The 19,340-nt window shown below is 42.6% G+C and overlaps 2 protein-coding genes across 5 annotated transcripts in view; one reads left to right on the plus strand and one right to left on the minus strand.

Annotated features, from left to right (window-relative positions):
- The window catches only part of CHORDC1 (cysteine and histidine rich domain containing 1), a 29,845-nt gene extending 23,621 nt beyond the window's left edge, over positions 1 to 6,224 (plus strand). The window contains exon 11 of the mRNA XM_019530358.1: positions 493 to 6,224. Coding sequence (XP_019385903.1) covers positions 493 to 642 — 150 coding nt within the window. The 3' untranslated portion in view covers positions 643 to 6,224. The remainder of the gene's footprint in view (positions 1 to 492) is intronic.
- Positions 6,225 to 16,871: 10,647 nt separating this feature from the next.
- The window catches only part of LOC109306784 (N-acetylated-alpha-linked acidic dipeptidase 2-like), a 47,955-nt gene continuing 45,486 nt past the window's right edge, over positions 16,872 to 19,340 (minus strand). For all 4 annotated transcript variants that reach the window (XM_019530352.1, XM_019530350.1, XM_019530351.1 and 1 more), the window contains one exon: positions 16,872 to 17,606. In XM_019530352.1, coding sequence (XP_019385897.1) covers positions 17,417 to 17,606 — 190 coding nt within the window. In that variant the 3' untranslated portion in view covers positions 16,872 to 17,416. The remainder of the gene's footprint in view (positions 17,607 to 19,340) is intronic.

The raw sequence follows: 19,340 nt of genomic DNA on the forward strand, positions 1-19,340 counted from the left end.
TTTTTTTCCTCCGTTTTAACGTGGGTCGGAGAGAGTGACAGCCCCTTATCCTGGATTAGACTACAAGGTGGTGAGGCAGGTTACTGTTGTAACCTGGGTCTGACTCTTCCCAGACTGTGGGGAGGACAAAGGGGCTGCTTACCTCTTCCCCAGATACACCCCCCATTGCTGCTTTTCCTGTTGCAGCCAGCGGTGGTTGGGAAATGAATTTAAAATGACCCTCTAATAACTGTATTCTATACATGGACAATTTTTTCATACTTTTATAAATGTTCTATATGGAGAATCTAATTATTGGGGGTTCATCTCACATTCAAACTCACTTTTGCTATGGATAAACACGGTAGTTTTGGATGGAGCAGTCTATGTTCTGTTTTGAATTGGCAGATATAAACCTTTTAATGTTCAGAAAACTGTCATAATGTTTAATAAGCGCTACCAACTTGACACATCTCTGGTGTTGTCAAGTGAAATATTTCTCTTCTGTTCCAGGTAATTGATGTGAAGAGGAGTTATGTAAACATGACCGCTACAAAGATTGAGCTCACTATGAGGAAAGCAGAGCCCCTGTCATGGGCAAGCCTTGAACTACCAGTGCCTAACAAACAGCAGCAACAAAAAAAAGATACAGATCAAAAATGAACTCCTAAAGAGAGAAAATAATTTTCTGTCACAACATGGTGACTTGCTACTGTAATGTGATATTCATCTTTTTTTATTTTTAAAGTATTTCTTTTACAATAGATTGTGGATTCCAAATCAGGGTCAACATTTGTCTTTATATACTGTAATATGGTGGTCTCTCTCATCCCATACTTCTTGGGGCTTGTCTACATAGCAAAGTTCGTGCCCAATAAATTAGGGTGGGAAATTGAACAGTAATAACTGTTTTGTCAGAGTAGTCTTAAAGACATCTGCTCCACACAAAGGGTGTCCTTGCATGAGGCTAGTACAGACTAGCTGTTGTGCTTCAGGTTCTATGCCCTTACCTTAGGCTGCATACACATATTCAAATCATCCAGGACAGCTCTCCCAGGTGTATTTTCCTGAGACAAAAACTGACCTGTACAGAAGTTGTAACAAAGAAGCAAAGAGCCTGCTGGCCAGGCAAGGAATCCTAGAGCATGCAGCTCAGAGCTCTGCAGGCTTTTTAATTGAATGTAGGCAAGGAAGGTATTGCCAGGATCTGTGCCACGCACAGAGTTTTTCAGCCTTCCTCACCCCAGTGGGCAGGGAGTATGCTTGCATACTTCCTGGGACCCAAGTGCTGCAGTATGATTCAGACAAGGTACAATCCAGGAGCAGAACACTTTTTTCCAGCCCGAAGTGTTTAGGGGGTACATTCAGCTCTCTGCTTGGCTGAGGCTGATGCATGTTCTCCCTCCCTCTGTGGGAGGAGGAGGGAGAAGCAGAAAAGCACACTGGCTACCTGTACAGAAGTTCTGTCTCCTGAGAGAGATTCCCTGGGGAGCCACTTCACTCGGGTTGTTCCCAAGTTTATTTTTCTCCCAGTGTGGCCTCTTTTACACTGGGAGAAGAATTATGAACTTCTGTGCACTCCGTGTTTTCTCCTGACAGAGCAGGGGATCTCCCTGGAGAAACTGAGCATCTGTCCAAACTCTAATGTCTAGTAAAACCTGCCTTTCCATCTAGTAAATGTGAACCAACTTCCTCTTGTAAAGAGAGTCCTCAGTCCACACTGGATTATCATTTCAGGTACACTGGATCTATTAGAGTAACTGATGCACTAGATTCAGTACTGTTTGTTATAAATTTTACAGCAAAAAGAATACAAATTTGTGGAATGATTACCGTGTCTCCAGTAGTCTGTAATAATAATTTAAAAAAAAGGATAAGCAGTAATTAATATGAAAGAATGAGAGTTTTACCTGGAACATTTGTTTAGTAAAATCTGCCCTTTCGTCTGGTAAAATGACTTAATCAAATTAAAGACACTTTATCTTTCACTTGCGTAAATGTGTAATCGTTGGTATTTTAAAAAGCTTGGGTAGTCGCAGATTCTATTACCGCCTTGTCAGAGCCTGCTCAGAGAGGTTTGTGTCACTTAAAAATATCAGATCCTGAATGCAGAAGCAGATTTACCAAAAAATTCTAGTGAATTGAGAACCAAGGAAGCTCATGGCAGTCCCTTCCCTTTTCTATCTGTCTGCCACACTGGTATCTGAAATGTTATATCTTAAAAAAAAAAAAGAGGGGGGGATGAGGAGTTTAGCGGTTAAATAACTGGCCTAACTGCTCTGAAAAGCCACAGTCTAATCTATTACAAACTCAACCCAACAATATACTTTACATAAGTGATTTTGCAAAGTGTGGGGCACATGCTTTAGCTGCTGTACAAGCATGTATAAAACTGTTATTCCACTTTTGAGAGGGTAAATATTAGTAGTGGGAGAGCATAGTGCAGATACCATGTTATCTGTTAGCTGACCTATAGAGGGGTTAAGATTTCTGGTTCCATACTGTGTGCCTGATTTTAGTTATTGTGTATGGTCTTGCAAGTGTTAAATTCACTGAAGAGTCTTAAACTAAATAATCCTTACAATTTTATGTGTTTCATATAAACATTTTATTGGGCCTCCTCATTGAAAACTTCTTAGGGACGGCAGTTTAAATGCACATTTATTTTTTTGGAAGTATTAGAAGAAATAGTAAGAAATAATATATTCAAATTTCTGTTTTCGGTTTCCTACAGGGGTAGAGACCTGCTGCTGTGAATAAATCTCATTTTGCAGCAGTTCATCCAGTAGTATTCCTGGCCCTGCTTGAAGCTGTATCTCAGAGTTGGGGAGAAATATTTTTCTCACATGTAACTTGCCTTCTTTTCATTTTCACTTTTAACGTTCTTCACAAAAAAGGCGTACATGAAAGAAGAAAAAAATCTTTTCCAGTAAGTGGCAGCAGCTAGGGAGACAAGCTTACTGCCAGCTGTGTATGCCAGGTGGAGCTCATGGACTGACCTGGTATGCTGGATCTGGGTCCTTGCACCAGGCAACCAGCCCCAGAGCTAGTGCACTGTCCCAAACTAACCCCATGAGCTGGTTTGATCCGATACATGAATGCGGAGGTGTGCTACCATGCTTCCCCCTTCCACCCACACACACACATCTAGAGATTTGGCAGTGTAAATGCCGTTGCTGCCAGAGTTGCTATGATTGACACTTCCACCTCTCCCCACACTGCTACCAAATTTGTGGCCTAATGGGGATCCTTTTTCCTTGCATATAATGTGCACCCCAATTTTCCCCAGCTGGTTTTGAGAGAAAAAGTGTAGGTTATAGGTGAGAAAACTTGGTATTCAAGTGATGTAGAATGTGTAAGTATTCAAATGGTACACCATGTATAAAATCTGTTAAAGCTTATAGGATAAAAAGTATAACACCCCACATGTTCGTCTTACGAGCCTAGTTTTGTGCAGGGAGATAATCCAGTGGAAGTGTCCTGCAGGGATACTGTAAATTATGGTATCTTCATACTCAGTTTTTTTACACTGCCAGACCTGGAAGACAAAAAATAGAAATTTTGGAGGGGCGAGGGGGCAGACATGAGCATCAGAGCATGTAATACACATCTGTATGGATATAGGAAATGGTCTTAAGTTTAAGAACAAGCATTTAATGATCCTGTAGAACTTTTAGCATATGGGGTCTTTTTCATTTTGTAACTGATACAGACTTGAATGTAGGATTTTGTGTCTTCATGCAGTGGCATACACAATGATTTAAAGTTAAGCAGTGGTAGTAAATAAAACACGTAGTTTGCCTTGAGATTTGAGGCTGAGCTTTCAAAGGGAGCTGAGCAAGTTAGTTGATCATCTTCCATTGAGCAACTCTTGGTGCTACTGTACAGCTATAATTAAGGGTATGGAAGATGCCTTAAAGTAGGGTCCAAGCTTTCAAAAGCTTATTCACAAAAAGGGACCTGCATGCTTGCGATAGTAAAGTCCACAACACTGGACTTAGAAGAGCATTACTGGTTTGTGGAAACAATATCCACTATTTGGTTAAGGATCTGAGGCTAGCGGCTGTTACTTCATGTAGTGCTGATAGCAGTTGTTCCAAGACACAAGCAGAACCCTGCAATTAAATATTCAGGGTTCTCTGAGTGCTCATTCGTGTAAATAAACTTAGTTTTGGTAGATAACATGAATTTATATAAATTTGTAAATATAATCTGAACATAGTGCTGGTGTTTGAATTTTGAACAGAACCCTGCTGGGCCAACTAAAGCCTTTTTTGTTCACTTTTACTATGGTGAGTTTTTGTATATCATATAAAATGCAGCGTAGGGAGCATTTTCAGCCTAGTGACAAGAGTCAAGGAAACCACAAATGATGAGCATGCTGAACGCTAAGTTTAGTGATACTTAAATGAGCAGAATTCCCAGTGATTTATAGCTTCAACATTTGTGCCTGAGCAATTGCTATCATTATCTTGTGTTGAAATTGCATTCTGAAATATACTTTAAATAAGTTGGTGGCAAATAAGCAAAGCTTTTGCAGATATTTTGACCTTCCTTTTTGTATTGTTTGGCATGTAATTCAGTCTTTGAAACGCAACTCTTGACTTTTTTCCTTTATCTCACGTATTCATGCCTTCAGTAGATCATAGATGCATTGAAGCTTGGTGATGGCAAAATTCGAAATGTCCCCATAAGTGGCAATAAGACCTTTGTATTTTAGATGCTTAAGTTCAAACATATACCTCATCCAAGTGAAATAACTAGACCGTTTTATGTATAAAATAGTTCCATGCTGGCCACACTATCCTATGGATAAATAGGCTAGATTTTCTTTTAGTGTAACTTGATGCATCTGACTGCCATGGAATTATTCTAATTTGTGATAACTGAAAATATAGGAATGGAGTCTTCCAGGTATTTGTGTAAAACCCAGCAACCAACTCTGAGCTACCACTTGCAGGTCAATACTGAGAATGCTTAGAGCAGATTGTGCTGTGGTCTAAAAACTATATGCGGGCTGGAGAAATAACTAGATCTTGAGGTAGCTGCTGGTGACTGAGGTTTCTCATCAGAACTTAATGCTTTTAATATAATTGATTTCTCTTATCAGCAACTAGGAAGAGAAGGTAAAGTGAGGTTATCATTACTAAACCAAAGTATTCAAAGATATTTCTGAAAGCTGTACTTGGGGAGCGGGGGGGGGAAATGATACTTATTTAAAAAAAAGTAAAGAAACATATTTTTTATCTAAGAGTAGGCTTTCTATTCTCTAATAATATTGTAATTAAAATGTAAATAACTGCACTTGGTCTAAACCATCCAAAATGACCAGCTCTGTCCTGTATTTTCAGTCATTGTACTGTTCATAACAGGATAATAAGGCTATGGCAGTCTGGAAACCTAGTTATATTTTTATAATTCACAGAACTTAAAAAGTATACTGTATATGTTGTTTATTATGTCAGACTTGACTATCCAGTTCCTTGCAGAGTTGTTCTCCCGTGGTGTAAAAAATGACTGTAGTAGACCTTACAAATTGGCAAAAAGGGATTTTGGATTTTCTGTCTGTAAGCCTGTTTTTCCTGACTAATGCATGTGACTTCTGTAGCATCTCAGTTTTTGAACTGTTGATTATTCTCAAGGTTGGTCTGGTTTTTTAGCACTAAGCCATTCAATTATCATAATTTACCTTAATGTTCTACAGAATAATCCATGTAATTTAACAAAACATTTCAATCCATTGAGTCTCCTTTTAGAACTCTTACATTATTATGTCACCATTTCAGCAGTTTAGTTCTGTTGTACTAAATTGTTTTTGCCTTGAAAAGGCATTTCAGTATTCTGTGTAATGATGCAGTTTGCTTGTATTCTTAAACATAGCATGAGCGTTGATAAATACTGTAGCTAAATGCATTGAGGTTTTTTGAGGTTTGCTCATTATTTTAGCTTTTGCTTTTTTTTTTTTGTTTGTTTGCTTGGTTTGTTTGTTTTTTTCCCTGTGACTCCTATAAATTTTGCTATGCATTCAGGAAAGCAACTTTTACATGAATGACTTTATTCTAGGCATCTGGAACACTGTTTTATAGCGGTATTTCCCCTCTCCTCTGGAGTTTCTTTACAGTTCCTTTGGGTTTTTAATGTTTTCTTTTGCATGGGTGTCTGCCTTACATTCATGTAACTTTTGTTTACACAAAACATCATCTTAACTTTTTTTCTAGTTATTCAATAAATTTTTATTAACAGGGGTTTCACTTGTCTATTTTTGTCGACTTCTGTGTTGGGAAAGAACTTTTTTGGTTTTTCTGTACAATAGTACACTGTAGCATTTGTCAGGCATTTGACTGGAGTGTGTAAAGACTGGTCCCTTGACTGTTTTTAGCAGTGGTTCAGATTTTAAAGAAATGACCAAACTAAGCACTTATTTTCCCCAGAATAGAGGCCTGCCACTCACTTGTCCAGATAGACATCTCAGATTATTCTTGACTCGGGAAAAGTGTTCTGGAAAGTCCAGCTTGGACTTATCCTTTGGAGTTGGGAAGGAAGGTGTTCTGACCCTTTCCAAGAATTTCAGAAGTAGCTCTTTCCTTCTGGCAAGAGCTTAGACAGGAGAGGAATAAGAAGGTGCAGCTTTCAAAACCCACAGTACTGCTGAGAGAGGAGAGTTGAGACACGGACTAGATCCTGTCAGTGGTGCGGTCTGTGGTTTTCAGGGAAGGGGAGGTAAAGTAGGCTTTGCTTTACAGAGCTTAGAGGCGTTCTAACTCAAAAGTACATAAGCAAGTAGACTATTATATGCTATAGTAGCTGGCTGCTTTCAATACAAGAAACGCAGTTTGGGTCGTACCTCCGCTTGCATCTAAATCACTTTCAGTACCTGCCCACCTGCACCCAGTGTCGATACCAGTTCTCGGCATGAACAAGGCTTAAGAATGGCAGGACTCCATGATACTGTCAGTCCCTTTGGGAGTTTATACACATGCTCTGGGAGAGAGGGAGGGGTGCTTTAAATAGAGCCGCTCTAATTTAAGCTTTCAGACCATCACATGCATCAACATCCCCATATTGAAAAATGGCAGTGGGGGCGCTTTAACTGAAGCTCGTCAAATGCACTTCAGTTAAAGCACCTCACCATGATTTTTGAGCATGGAGACGCTGAGACGCGTGACATGAGTCTGCTGAAGCATGGTAATTGCTATGATCCAGCAAACACATAATTACAGCGTGTCAGAACAGCCTTGCCCTGTATATCAGCACATTCTGATCCTAAAAGGCAAGATACTGGAAATGTAGGTTTCATGAATCCTGGAATTTATGAAGCTATGGTTTGTTGTTTTGCATGAAGAATGCCTGCATCTTTCCTGTGCAGAGCTACTAGAATATGGCAGGAGGCCTGCTGCCAGTGAGAGGCCTGGGAAGAGAGTCTCTTAAGATAGTCAGTCATATTGCAAGTAGAAAAAGTTAGTCACTGTTCACTGAATAGCTTTTCAAATATGTTGGGTATCAAGTGGTTAAATAGTCATATGGCAGCTAATGGTAACTTAATCTAATAAATACATTAGACAGAATTAGGGTGGGTGGAGTTTATATAAACAACATTGCTGAGATATTCATGGAATTAACATTTTAATATGAACTATTCCTGCTAACTTAAAGTGACCTGTTTCCATGCATTATTTTGAGTTGAAATTGTAGTCATTTAAGAAAAAAAAATTGAGGTTTTCTGTGCTCAATTTTCTGATGATCTTGTGTAGAGCTATCTTGGTCTAAGAGAGGTTATTTAAAAGCAATCAAATTTTATTGTGATAGACATTTTAAACAAATTCTTAGAAATTTCATATGAAATCTGCTTACACTTACTCTGATTTAAACATTCAAGGTCCCCACTAATAAAAATTATAGTAAAAATGTTAGTTTCAGAACCCTTTAAAGCGTAATTCCATAAATTGAGATGTCCTCACTCGCATTCTGAACTGGAACTTCAAACTGTTTATAGACTGAAGTAAAACACCATTCATTTGTAGGGGAAGAAGAGAACAATAATAAAATACAGTGTCAAAACTTTTTAACCTTACAGGCAGTGCTTTTCAAACAGAAAGATAAAACCTATTAACTGATAAAAGTGACCAAATCAAAGTTAATGTGAGAGTATTGGTGGTATTAATGATAAGTAGTGGTAATGATGAGCAGTATTGGTGGTATAATGATAAGTAGTGTTAATACAGGAGTAACGGTCCCAGATTAAACCATCCCAAAGTTCTTTTCAGTTGTCTGTTTCCAGTTTCTGTAAAACTCCAGCCAAATAACACAAGACGGCCAAAATTCTTCTGTATGTAGATGTGTATCACTGCCACATCTTAGTGAATGCATCCACGCTTTAACAAAACAATGCTACACTTGCTGCATAAGTCCGTGGAGGCCTGAGGTAGTCCACGCATGTGAAAGAGAGCTAGGAAGAGACCTCTTTTGTTTCTGATGAGTGGGATTTCCATTACTAATTTTCTGCATTCGGAATTGAAACGAGAACAAAACAGAAACATCCTGTGAAACAAACATCCAAAACAGGCACAGCAGCCCAAATGATTTTTGTTCAGTACTAAAATGTATTGCTGTCATAAAATGCAGAAAGTTATTCCAGAACAGAAAAGAGAAATGTTCCCTTCTAAAAAAATATTAACAGGGATTTTTTTAAGCTACCAGAATGCTAAGTTTGTTTTTCTGCAAACAATTTGTAATTTGTTGAAATTGCAGTTTTCATTTGAAATGTTTTGGAGATATTAGGTCAGGTACCCCCAGCACCTCTGGGGTGGCTTGTAAGCGCAGACTAAATCAAGTTGTAAAATGGAGCATATACATAGCAGCCAGGTCTTGCTAAGACCATTCTGAATATAACTTGACTGGGAGCAAAAAGTGATGGTTCCTGTTATGAACCTGTGGCCCTGCGGTTCTTTCTTTGGGAAAGGTTAGTAATGAATGAGATGACGAATCAGTTTCTGGGGGCAGAGCCAAGGTTGTCAGAGAGAATTAGTGTCCACTTTACTAATACAAACTATTTAAATCATTTTTATGGTTTATACTTTGTATTACCTCTAACTTTCTCATAGGTGGCCACAAAAGGCAGCAATCAAATCCTTAGTCCATTTTAAAATGCCTCAAGTTGGGTGGTAAAACTGAGAGTAGCTTGCTTGCTTGCTTGCTTCTTGTGGTGCTATTGTCTGCCTGTAGCAAATGATAGTTCTTGCCCCACACAGCATACAGTCCAAACTATGCTACAGCAGGTGGATGAGGTAAAGAAGCAAGCTAAGGTGGGGTTGAGAAGTAGAAGACCTGGTAGCAGATGAATACAAATGGGTGCACACAATTCTTAGCTATCCGCAGTCACAGCTCTCCATCGACCTAATCCAGCGGTTCTCACCCAGATGCTTCAACACCCTGACACATTCAGATCCTTTTAAGGGTGCCACAGGGTGATAGCCCAGCTACTCAAAGCCTGTCAGTAACATACAGAACAAGGTGTGAAATATACCTGTCTTCATTGATCTTTCTTGCACATGTTCTAAACAAGCAGTACTTCCTTATTTACACACGAGTGGTGGAGTTAGGATGCAGGTCTGAGAAGCTAGAGACCTGTTTTCTGTTCCATGCTGTGCCCTGGTGTCCCTGTTATATCAACTCTGTTCCCTTTATGCTACAGTTTCCTCATTTGTAAAGGAAAGTTGAAGATACCTGATCGCCTTTCTTGAATCACAGGTGAAAAATGTTGTTTTATTAGGAATGGGGAGTTCTGTAGGATGATCCTTAAAGTGTTGCACAAGTGTGAAGATGGGGATAGAATAAGGAGAGCCTCGAAGGAAAGAATGGGTAGATGTGGGCAATAGGGTTGGTTCCAAGTGTACGATGCAGAGAGAAAGCAAAGGTGAATGTACGAGAGGAAGATGATAGATGTGGGTGAGAGCTGGATTTCAGACTCTTGTTTTGGTATTAGCTACCGGTATTCATTCTCTAACATCCTGCTACTCCTGGGTCAGATAAGGGGTGTTATCAGTCTCTCCTGTCCAACAGCCATGGCCCAGATTTCGTTCTAAAAATATGGCCAGTTCAGGGATGACATCAACAGTAGCATAAGTAACACATCAGTCGGTAACTCAATAAGGAGAAAAGAGAAGACTTTTATGTGACTTTTATAAACTCTGCTTTATCTGACACCTTCTTGAGGGATGCTTTTCCTTGTTCAGAAGTAACTTGCACCTGTGAAACTGTACACATTCGATACTAGCCTGCTTTGAACCAGTCCCCAGCCCCAAAGTAAATCAAACAGTGCAGATAAGTATGGAGAAGAATTCATTAAAGCTACCATAAAACAAGCTGCCAACTTTGTCTAGAAAATGGATCCACTTTACTGCATTCCCGTGTTCTCAGGTAGTGGGACACTACTTCTGCAGTCTAGAATCGTCATTAAAACAATTCTGCCAACCCCGTCATCCTTTGAACTAGAAGACACAAAAGCAACTGCCCGCCTCCACAGGATGTACAGGCAGTATCAAGTTTATAGGCAATTTATGTCATGTCCCCATCCCCCTACTCTTTTCCTCTCCCTACAACCCATGCTTACACTGGTACTAAGAAATACTGTAAGGCCAGACACATTGTGGGAGGGGACAGTAGTTTATTCGTCAAAAAATGCGATTTAGTTGACTGAAACAAGGCACACACTCAACTTTAAAATGACAAATAGATTTAGCTACATACATCGTGATGTTTTGTATAAAAAAAATGCTGTTTCGATGCATCTGAAATAAATCAGATTGCCAATGTAGATTCAAGAGGGGACTTTAGGCAACCTCCACAAAAATACTGGGTATGCTGAGGAGTGTTGGTTCTAGCAGTGTTGGTCTAAGAACACAGGCAGGCAAGGTTCTTTGTGTAAATCTGATCTCTTTTATTAGACCAACTAAATAGTTGGAAAAATTTGTCTTTGTAAGCTTTTGGGTACAAACACCCTTTGCTCCCTCTGCCTGAAGAAGGGTGTACTCAAAAGCCTTCAAAGAAGAATTTTTCCAACTATTTGAGTTGGTCTAAAAAAAGAGATCAGATTTACCCAAAGAGCCTTGTCTGCCTATGTCTGTAGGACCCTAGAGCTACAGACTTACTCCTGTGTTTTTGCTCTAAATAAATATTTCAGTATACAAAGTGGAATGGCTATTATCAAACAGATGTATTTGATGATGCCTCCAAGTAGCTAGGACAGTTTCCCCCAGAGCTTGGGAGACTTGGTTCATAATCCCTGCTCTAAACAAGGCAAGAGAAGTCCAAGCTGTCTACACCTTGGGCGACTATTTGAACAACCATAGAGCTATAAGGCAGGTTATCAGCACCATTGCCTTGTTTTTTCCAAATGGTGCTGAAGTTGTCCTGTGAATCTAAACCTTTAAAAAAAAACACTCCAAACCTAAACTCCTTATTCAAGTTGGTTGCTACTTTGTTCAATCCAAAAAACAGTGTTCTTTTAATTTGTTAAAAACTGAAACCTTCCAAGTGCAACTCAAATTGCTTCAGTTAGCTTAAAAATATAAGCTAAAATGTAGGCACTGTGCATAAGTTGCGAAGGGGTGTGTAAGCAATAGCACGTTGTCCATGTATACAGAGAGCCTGAAACCTCCCAGAACAGTTTTTACAAACTACATGTAGCTAGAGCCACAGGAGTTTAGCCCCCTTTGAATGGCACACTGCAGTAATACTAGTATGCAGCAGCGTGGGCTACTGGTGCCTCCTGAGTCTGGGGGAGCACCTGCAGAAACTGCTGGCATCAGGGATGGGGTTAGTGAGCACCTGCAGAAGCTGTCAGAGGCGGTAACAGCCCTGTTAAGGGGTGCATGTGTGCCCCCCCCCCGGTGCTCTCCTACCGGTTACTTATTTACACTGGTTTGAACAGGAAATTGTGGAATGAAAAGTTGTCCACACGCTGGTTTGTGTTAAGCAGGGTTTAAACGGAGACTATGGATTTCCATTACTGGGGATTCTTATCCCATTACTTGGATTATCTTTTGTGACCCCTTTGTTCAGATGAGTTCTTTTCTTATTTGCTGTTCCCTGCTTTTCCTCACCCCCTTACCTTCCTACTTTTTGCATTCAAATCACTCACTCCACTTCATACACTGCTTCGTGCTTGTTCTTTCACAGCATCTGACGAAGCGAGCCTGAGTTCACAGAAGTTTATTCTCTAAATGTATTTTAGTCTAGAAGGTATGAACCTACCTTGCCTCCAGGCAGTAGCAATTGCCTTGGATGTTCCAAGTCCAAAGGAGGAAATGTTGCCGAAGGCAACAGCAATGCTTCAGAAGCAGAGGGCAGAAATTAACCAGCTCAGCCCGAGGTGAGCCAGCCCTTCTGATTCACCTGCTACCCTGCTTCCCTCCACCACCCAACAGTGAAGTCTTTCTGATTTTCCCACCCTCTCCTCCACTAAAACCCCACAGAAGCCTTGGCATTGTGGGCTGGATAAAATAGTTCTGTGGGGTGGATCCAGCCTATGAGTCATAGGTTGTCAATCTCTGACCTATGGCACTGGGGAAAATCCCTATTCTGAATACAAAAGCAGTAAAGATCTGTTCAGTGTATGGGATTCTACAAGAATATAACAGATATCCATAAAGCATTTGTTTGCTTTTTTTTTTTAATATAGTTAGTAGTATCATCTTATTTCTCTGCTTTACCACAAGGAAGTTGAGAGAGAGAGAGATGCATTTAGGGTATTTGATTTGCCTTTTTGTCTGCTGAATCCTAAAATTGCTGCTCCCCTCCATGGGTGGAAGATGAGCAAAGCAACAGACATCAGATTTGCTTGCTGTTATACAGCAATTTCTTCCTACATCTCCTGAATAAAACAAAAGCACCAGAAAGGAGCTTTCCCTTTAGCATTTGCAGGTGGAGAAAAAAGAGGTGCAACTTCACAGAGCTTTAATCTGTGCCGAAAACCCCCTGCTGCGTGCTACTGAAGAACATGTTTGTTTAGTTCAGTGCAGGTTTTGGATATGCCCTTCCCTTTTCCCCTCTACCATTGCCCTCCCATCACAAACCAAGATATTTTTGCCATTGTGACCTCCTGCAATTTATGGTTAAGAGAAAATATGTGATGTGTGTTACATGGAAAGGAAGCAAGGTATTTTTAGCTGATGTAATCAGGATGGAATGTAATTTAATAAAATCTTGGCAATTGTGTAAGTCACACAAGTAGATAAGTGGCCGCATGGGCTTTTGAATGAGCCCACTTAAAAACAAACAAAGTAAGACTCATATTTAAATAAATGCACTCTGTTTCATGCAAATACCCTCTAAAGTGAAATTGAGTTTCTTCCTTCATACTCTGTTTTGTTGACATAACATTAATGGGAAATTTACTTCAGCTTCAAGTCTTACTGGTAACATTAGAAGATGTAGCTTCACCCTAAAAAACTGAAAGAGAAATGCTGAGTTCCGTCCCTTCTGCTCCACATTGTAAGTAGTACCACTCCATTCAGGGAAAAGACTTTCCACCTATCTCATCAAATGCCAGCTGATGGCTGACAGCACTGTATAAAATAGCTTTCTGACTTAACAGGGAAAACCAAAAGGTCAAAGAGTTGATAGAAGAATGGCAGTAAGATGTCAAAAACAGAGCAGGTGACTTGGCACCAGAAGGACTTGGATTCTCTGTTAAGCATATGCAGAGGTGGTTTGCTGTGTTGGTCTCAAGTCAGGCAGAGGGTAGGGCAGTGGCACCTCCAGCAGATATTACATTTGTTGCACACTTAACACATTAATTGTGCAATAAATTTTAACATGCCACATGCAAGCTATTAATCACATGATAAAATGGCAAACCAGCCACAAAGATGTTGCTTGTTAGATGCAGAACATCTTTGTGGCTGGTTTTATTGCACTTCAGTTAAACTGGGGGATGAATATATACTCTCCCCTCCTCCACTCCCTCCAAAGAAGCTTACAGACTGCTCCATACCTACAATGGCAGCAGTTCTTTAAAATACTGAGCATGTAGGAAGCCCAGGATTGGGGAGCCTCTCCTCGAAGCCAGGCTCCCTGTATGCTGGCAAGTCTATAGAAGGGGCTGGGTAGCCCAGCACAGGGGAGTCTGTCCCTGATGCCTGGGTATGTGGTTTGCCTTTGAAGATCTGGGCATGGAAGGAGCCCAGGATCAGGTAGCTGCTCCCCAATTCCAGACTGTTCATTCACTGGCAAATTTAAAGGGTGCACTGGACAGCCCGGCATCAGGGAACTGCTTCCTCAGACCCCATCAGACATGCGCTGGGATCTGAGGGATATTATTGCAGATCCCAAATATTGAACATCCTGCTGTGCTGGCTCTTGAATGTCTGGCATGTCAGGGCATGCAGTTTGGGGGATCTAGGATAAAATTCCTCAGATCCCATTCCATGATTACATTAATATCTGCCAGGGGCCTTGATAGAGACTAACTGGCTCTAAGAAGCATGAGCTTCTATAAGCAACTGCCTATTTCATCAGATGCTAGGAATAGCATGGCAAAAAGAAAAATGTATATAGGAAGGACAGGTACAAGAGAAGGGGACATTAAGAGAGTTAATCAGTGGGGTTGTATTAACCTTAGTCTCAACACAGACTATGGATTCTTATCCCATGACCTAGATTACCTGTTTATTTTGGTGTCCTTCCAGGTGTTAACCAATTTAGCTCTTTTCTCTTAAGCCTAATAAAAGGTAAGTTTTTAAAAGAGAAAAAACAGTAGGTGTCCCTCTTCCACTGATTTTTTCAATAGAAATTATATATGCAACATTCAGTTTGAAGTGTTTCAACTTTTTCCCCCCATAAGAATAGCTTGGACTTCATTTAATTATTACAAAAGGCAAGAGCAGGGGTTGGCAACCTTTTACAGGCTGATGTTTGTCACCCAGCCCTGAACTCCTCCCTTTTATCCCAATCAGCAGCTGCTGCAAAGAGAATAGATAGTAAAAGGCAGGCACCAGGACCCCAGGGATGCCTCTTTTTAGAAACTAAGCTAAACGTAGCAGGCAATAGGACCCTGGGGAAACCATCTCTGCTCCTGCAGCTAGAGCATACTGCCAATTCTGTGAGCTGCCACAGGCCAAATCCAGTCTTCTCCAGGCTCCTCTGTCCACCTCTGGCATGGACAGAGCAGAGCCAAGTAGGGTGGGGATGGATGCAGGCTGTGGGGTCAGGGCTCCTCACCCTGACCCCCTTCCCTTGGGAGCTCAGTCCATGGCACCCCCACCCCTGCTGCTGCCAGGTGGGAAGGGGCACGTTGCCATGGTGGCGCAGGGCTCCTGGGGGAGGGCAGCAGGGCAGGTAGCTCCAAGCCTGCAGCGGGCACCCTGCATCTGCCCCATGCACAAACCTGGGAGGCACATGCCACCTATCCCTCCCCAAGTGGTACACACAGTGGTGGAGACCTGCCCCCCATCCATGCCCCTCAGCCCTGGGATGAGCCGCCCATAGCTCTGTCCTGCTCCATGCACTGCCCTGGCTGGACAATGCCCCAGCCCCTGCCCTACTCCCTCCCTTGCTATGGGGGCCTTGAGTTGCCCCTCCCCCCACTCCCCTCCTCACCCATAGACTTACCTTCAGGGAGCTCCCCTCCACACTGCCTGGCTGTATTCTAGGCTTTGTGCATGTATGCGGATACGCACATGCTTGTGATGTGCCCTCTGTCCCTCTCCCAGCAGCCCTTTGCCGGGTGGAACGCTGCCAGCCTTGAAGGGGGAAATCTGCCATTTCTCAAGATCCCTGCATGATGCTTCGAATCCAGGACAAATGCTGTCCTGGAGTCATGCAGCCTGGGACCAGGACTTGAGGTTCCCATTCCAGGTCTATCCCACCTAATTAGGAACAAGTGGTCACCCTTATCTCTTCATGGGCTGGATCTAGCCCACAAACCACAGGATGCTGGCCACTGGGCTAGAAACATTTGGACTTGTATTTGGAAGTGGCTGACCACAATGGCTGCGTCCACACAAGCAGGGGTGTATGCTTGCAGCAGCACAAATAGTAGCAGCACAAATTTGTGGTGCTACTTTGTGCTGCAGCGCATGCCCCTTCTTGTCTGGTTTGCAGTGGGACATGTCCCGTTGCTCCTTGTCTTGCAGGGGGGACTGGCTGGGGCACAGATCCTCAGTGCAGGGCTAGCCGGCAGAAAGCCCCCATGCTCTGCACCCCAGCCAGCTGAGGAGCGGCATGCAGGGACAGAGGAGCAGGCAGCCCAGAGCCGCCTGCTTCCCTGTCTCAAGGCACTCTGTGCCCCAGGCAGTCAGGGAGCGGCTGACTGGGGTGCAGAGTGCCACAAGCCAGGTTCTGCAGCGCTTCCCGTTGTGCCCCCTTCTTGTGCTGCTCCCTGGCTGGTTGGGCCACAGGGTGCCTCCGCAGTGCATGGTGGGCATACGGGCTGGCTGGGCATAGGGGTTTCGCAGTGCATGGTGATAAGTGAGTAGGCAGTCCTGAGCTGCTTGCTTCCCTGTCTTCGCATTTGTCCCAGCACATGGCACTTTGGCATGCTTTGCACTGCCTTTGGTTTTGGTATTTATTTTTTGCTACCAGAGAAATCTCAGTAGCAAATTTTGCCCCAGGGTTGCAAATTAGCAGCACAGGGCACGGTTAATGTGCAATATGTGTGGTTTGTGGTGCCACAAACCACATGTGCCTCCACATCTGGATCCAGCCAATGAGACCAGTCCAGAAGAAGAAAATTAAGACTCCCACTTAACAACCTGCCTTGGTAATAAAAGCTCCACACTGAACACTGTACCTAGGGCTCTGGAGATAAGTTACTTTTGACTTCCTGGCCAAACCAAAAGAAAAATAAGGTATTGCTTTAGATCAACCAAAACATTTCCAGGAAACAAACTATCTAAGGTTGTTGTGAGTGGGTTTTTCTTCTCTTTTTTTAGTTCAATTTGGACATATTTCAAAACAGCAATTTTCATTCTGAAACACCAAATGCTGGCTTTTCTTAACCAAAAGTCTTCAAAAACTGTAAATAATTTCATTTGACTGGAATATGCATTTTCACATGCATAAACTAAGTTAAAAAAGCCTCCAAACATTCAGATAGTATTTTCACCCTGCTCTGAACAGACAGCTTGCTATGAACTTTCCCTCATCAGTCTGCCTATGCTATAACTTCTACCTAGTATAATCTGCAGATGTGGCCAATGGCAAAACCATGAGTTCCAGTTTTTTGAGTGAAGATGCAGCCTGAGGGTTTGAAAGTGCCAGGTCTTGCAGTTGCAGAGCAGCAGCGATATTTCCAAACACATAAGTTCTTTACCACCCTCTGCCGTGTTCTGGATTACAAGCCTAGTACCTCATACATAGAAGCTTTTGTCACGGTACTGTGCTCATTGCAGTGACTTTTGGAACTAGCCACATGGATGAGCACAGTGATGCCATCCTCTTATGCTACTTCCTTCAGAGTCCCTGCTGCAGCCTGCACGGTGAAGGCTGCAATAGAAATCTGTCTCTTTACATTTTCCCAGGTTTTCTGCAGATCCACTTTGTTTCCAATATCAAACAGGGCATCATAGATCCCTGGGAAGGACTCCCCAACATACTTGTTGTGGCTGCTTGGAGCAAAGATAACATGTCTGTGGGGAAAGAGAAAGAGAATCTCAGGCATACAAAAATGAAAGCTGTTGTAAAAAACACGACTCCTCTCTGCCAGGGGATTTATAAAGCTGCCTACCATGGAAAGCAAATGAAAATTCAATGGAGCACCAGAACTCACTGAATCTATAAATGAAAGATACAAGGAACTGTGTTTAAAGGGACCTCATACATGCTTGGTCTAGTTTCCCTCCCAGATCATATAACGAGAGGCAAAGCCCACTAGGAAAGACAGCACAAAATAAAAGACTGTCTTCTCTCAGCAGAAGAGCAACTGTGTGATCAGGACTGAAGTGAAATTCTTCCACAGGGAAACTGGAGAAATCAACAGTTGCTCGGAAGCCAGAGGCAGACCTCTGCGTTGAGCTAACATCCTTTTAGCTTGCAATACAGTTGCTTTAGCCGGCCTTTAAAGTTAACACATCTAAATTAGGCCATGTTAGCATAAATGAGGCATGGGGAAGTCATGTAAAATGAAGTGAGTCATTAGCATGAAAAACGTCTTGAAAAGACCAGTTTTAAAACATCGAATCTGGATGAAAAGTTTGGGTCAGAACATTTTATCTGCCCAACGGGATAGCGCAAAAGCATCTCCAACTGCATTCTCAAAGATTCCCTTAAGTAGTGTTGTACGTGGTCGCCCCCAGCTCCCACTAGCTGGTAGGGACTGCCTAAGGCTTGAGCCCCATGTGGCCCCTGACAGCTGATAGGGACAGCGCAGGGGCCCAAGCCTCAGGTCTACCCTGATCTTCTGTCAGTGGGCAGAAACCTCCCCCCACCCCCAGGATGGGAATCCTGGGCCAGTCCCCACCAGCTGATGGAAGATTGGGGTGGTCCCTGGGGTTCAAACCCCAGAGCCATGATACTCAGCTGACTGTCAGCTAGCAGGGACTCCCCCTCACTCTGGAGTGATCCCTGCCAGCCAACTACAAATTGGGTCTGCCCCAGGACTTGAGCCAACCTTTGGCCAATCAGTTGGACTTTGGCCATTCTGGGAACAATAGGGGGGCTTGAATGGATGGCCCCATGGGTCCCCAGAGCCAGCGAATGATCAGCTGATTGTCAGGCATCCAACCGGGATGGTGATATTGGGCTCCCCTTGCACTGACAATAAGGGTAATCGGGATCTGATGCTACATCCCATAATTGCACCTCCTTCTATACATGTGTGGCATGGCAGGAGGCAGGATTATTGGGATCATGCACCAGATCCTATCATGCCTTTAACTGCACATCTGCCGGGGTATTAGTTTCAGTGCTCCAAGATGCGTTCCTCAGGCATCCTTTGCCGAGGTTCCTATCCACAGCCATAATGATGATTCAGCGTCTTCTGAAACTTAGTCTCCAGATTTGGTAAGATCTCCCTGCCAGGCTGGCCACCTATTAGCAATTCTTAGGATTTAAAATGTAGAGATTCTAAGAGTGCTTATTTCTGCTTGGATCATAAAAGTATGTTGAGATACATATTGTGTTCTTCCGGAAGGCTTTCGACACTGTCTCTCACCCCGTTCTCATTAAGAAACTGGGGAGCTGTGGTGTCGACACCCACACAGTCAATTGGGTTGCCAACTGGCTGGAGGGCCGCACCCAGAGGGTGGTGGTGGATGGGTCCTTCTCAATCTGTAGGGATGTGGGCAGTGGGCTCCCCCAGGGCTCGGTCCTCGGGCCCGCACTGTTCAACATCTTCATCAGTGACTTGGACGAAGGGGTAACAA

The sequence above is a fragment of the Crocodylus porosus genome, unplaced genomic scaffold (genome assembly GCF_001723895.1).
Source record: "Crocodylus porosus isolate Cpor-Errol unplaced genomic scaffold, CroPor_comp1, whole genome shotgun sequence".
Taxonomy (NCBI): domain Eukaryota; kingdom Metazoa; phylum Chordata; order Crocodylia; family Crocodylidae; genus Crocodylus; species Crocodylus porosus.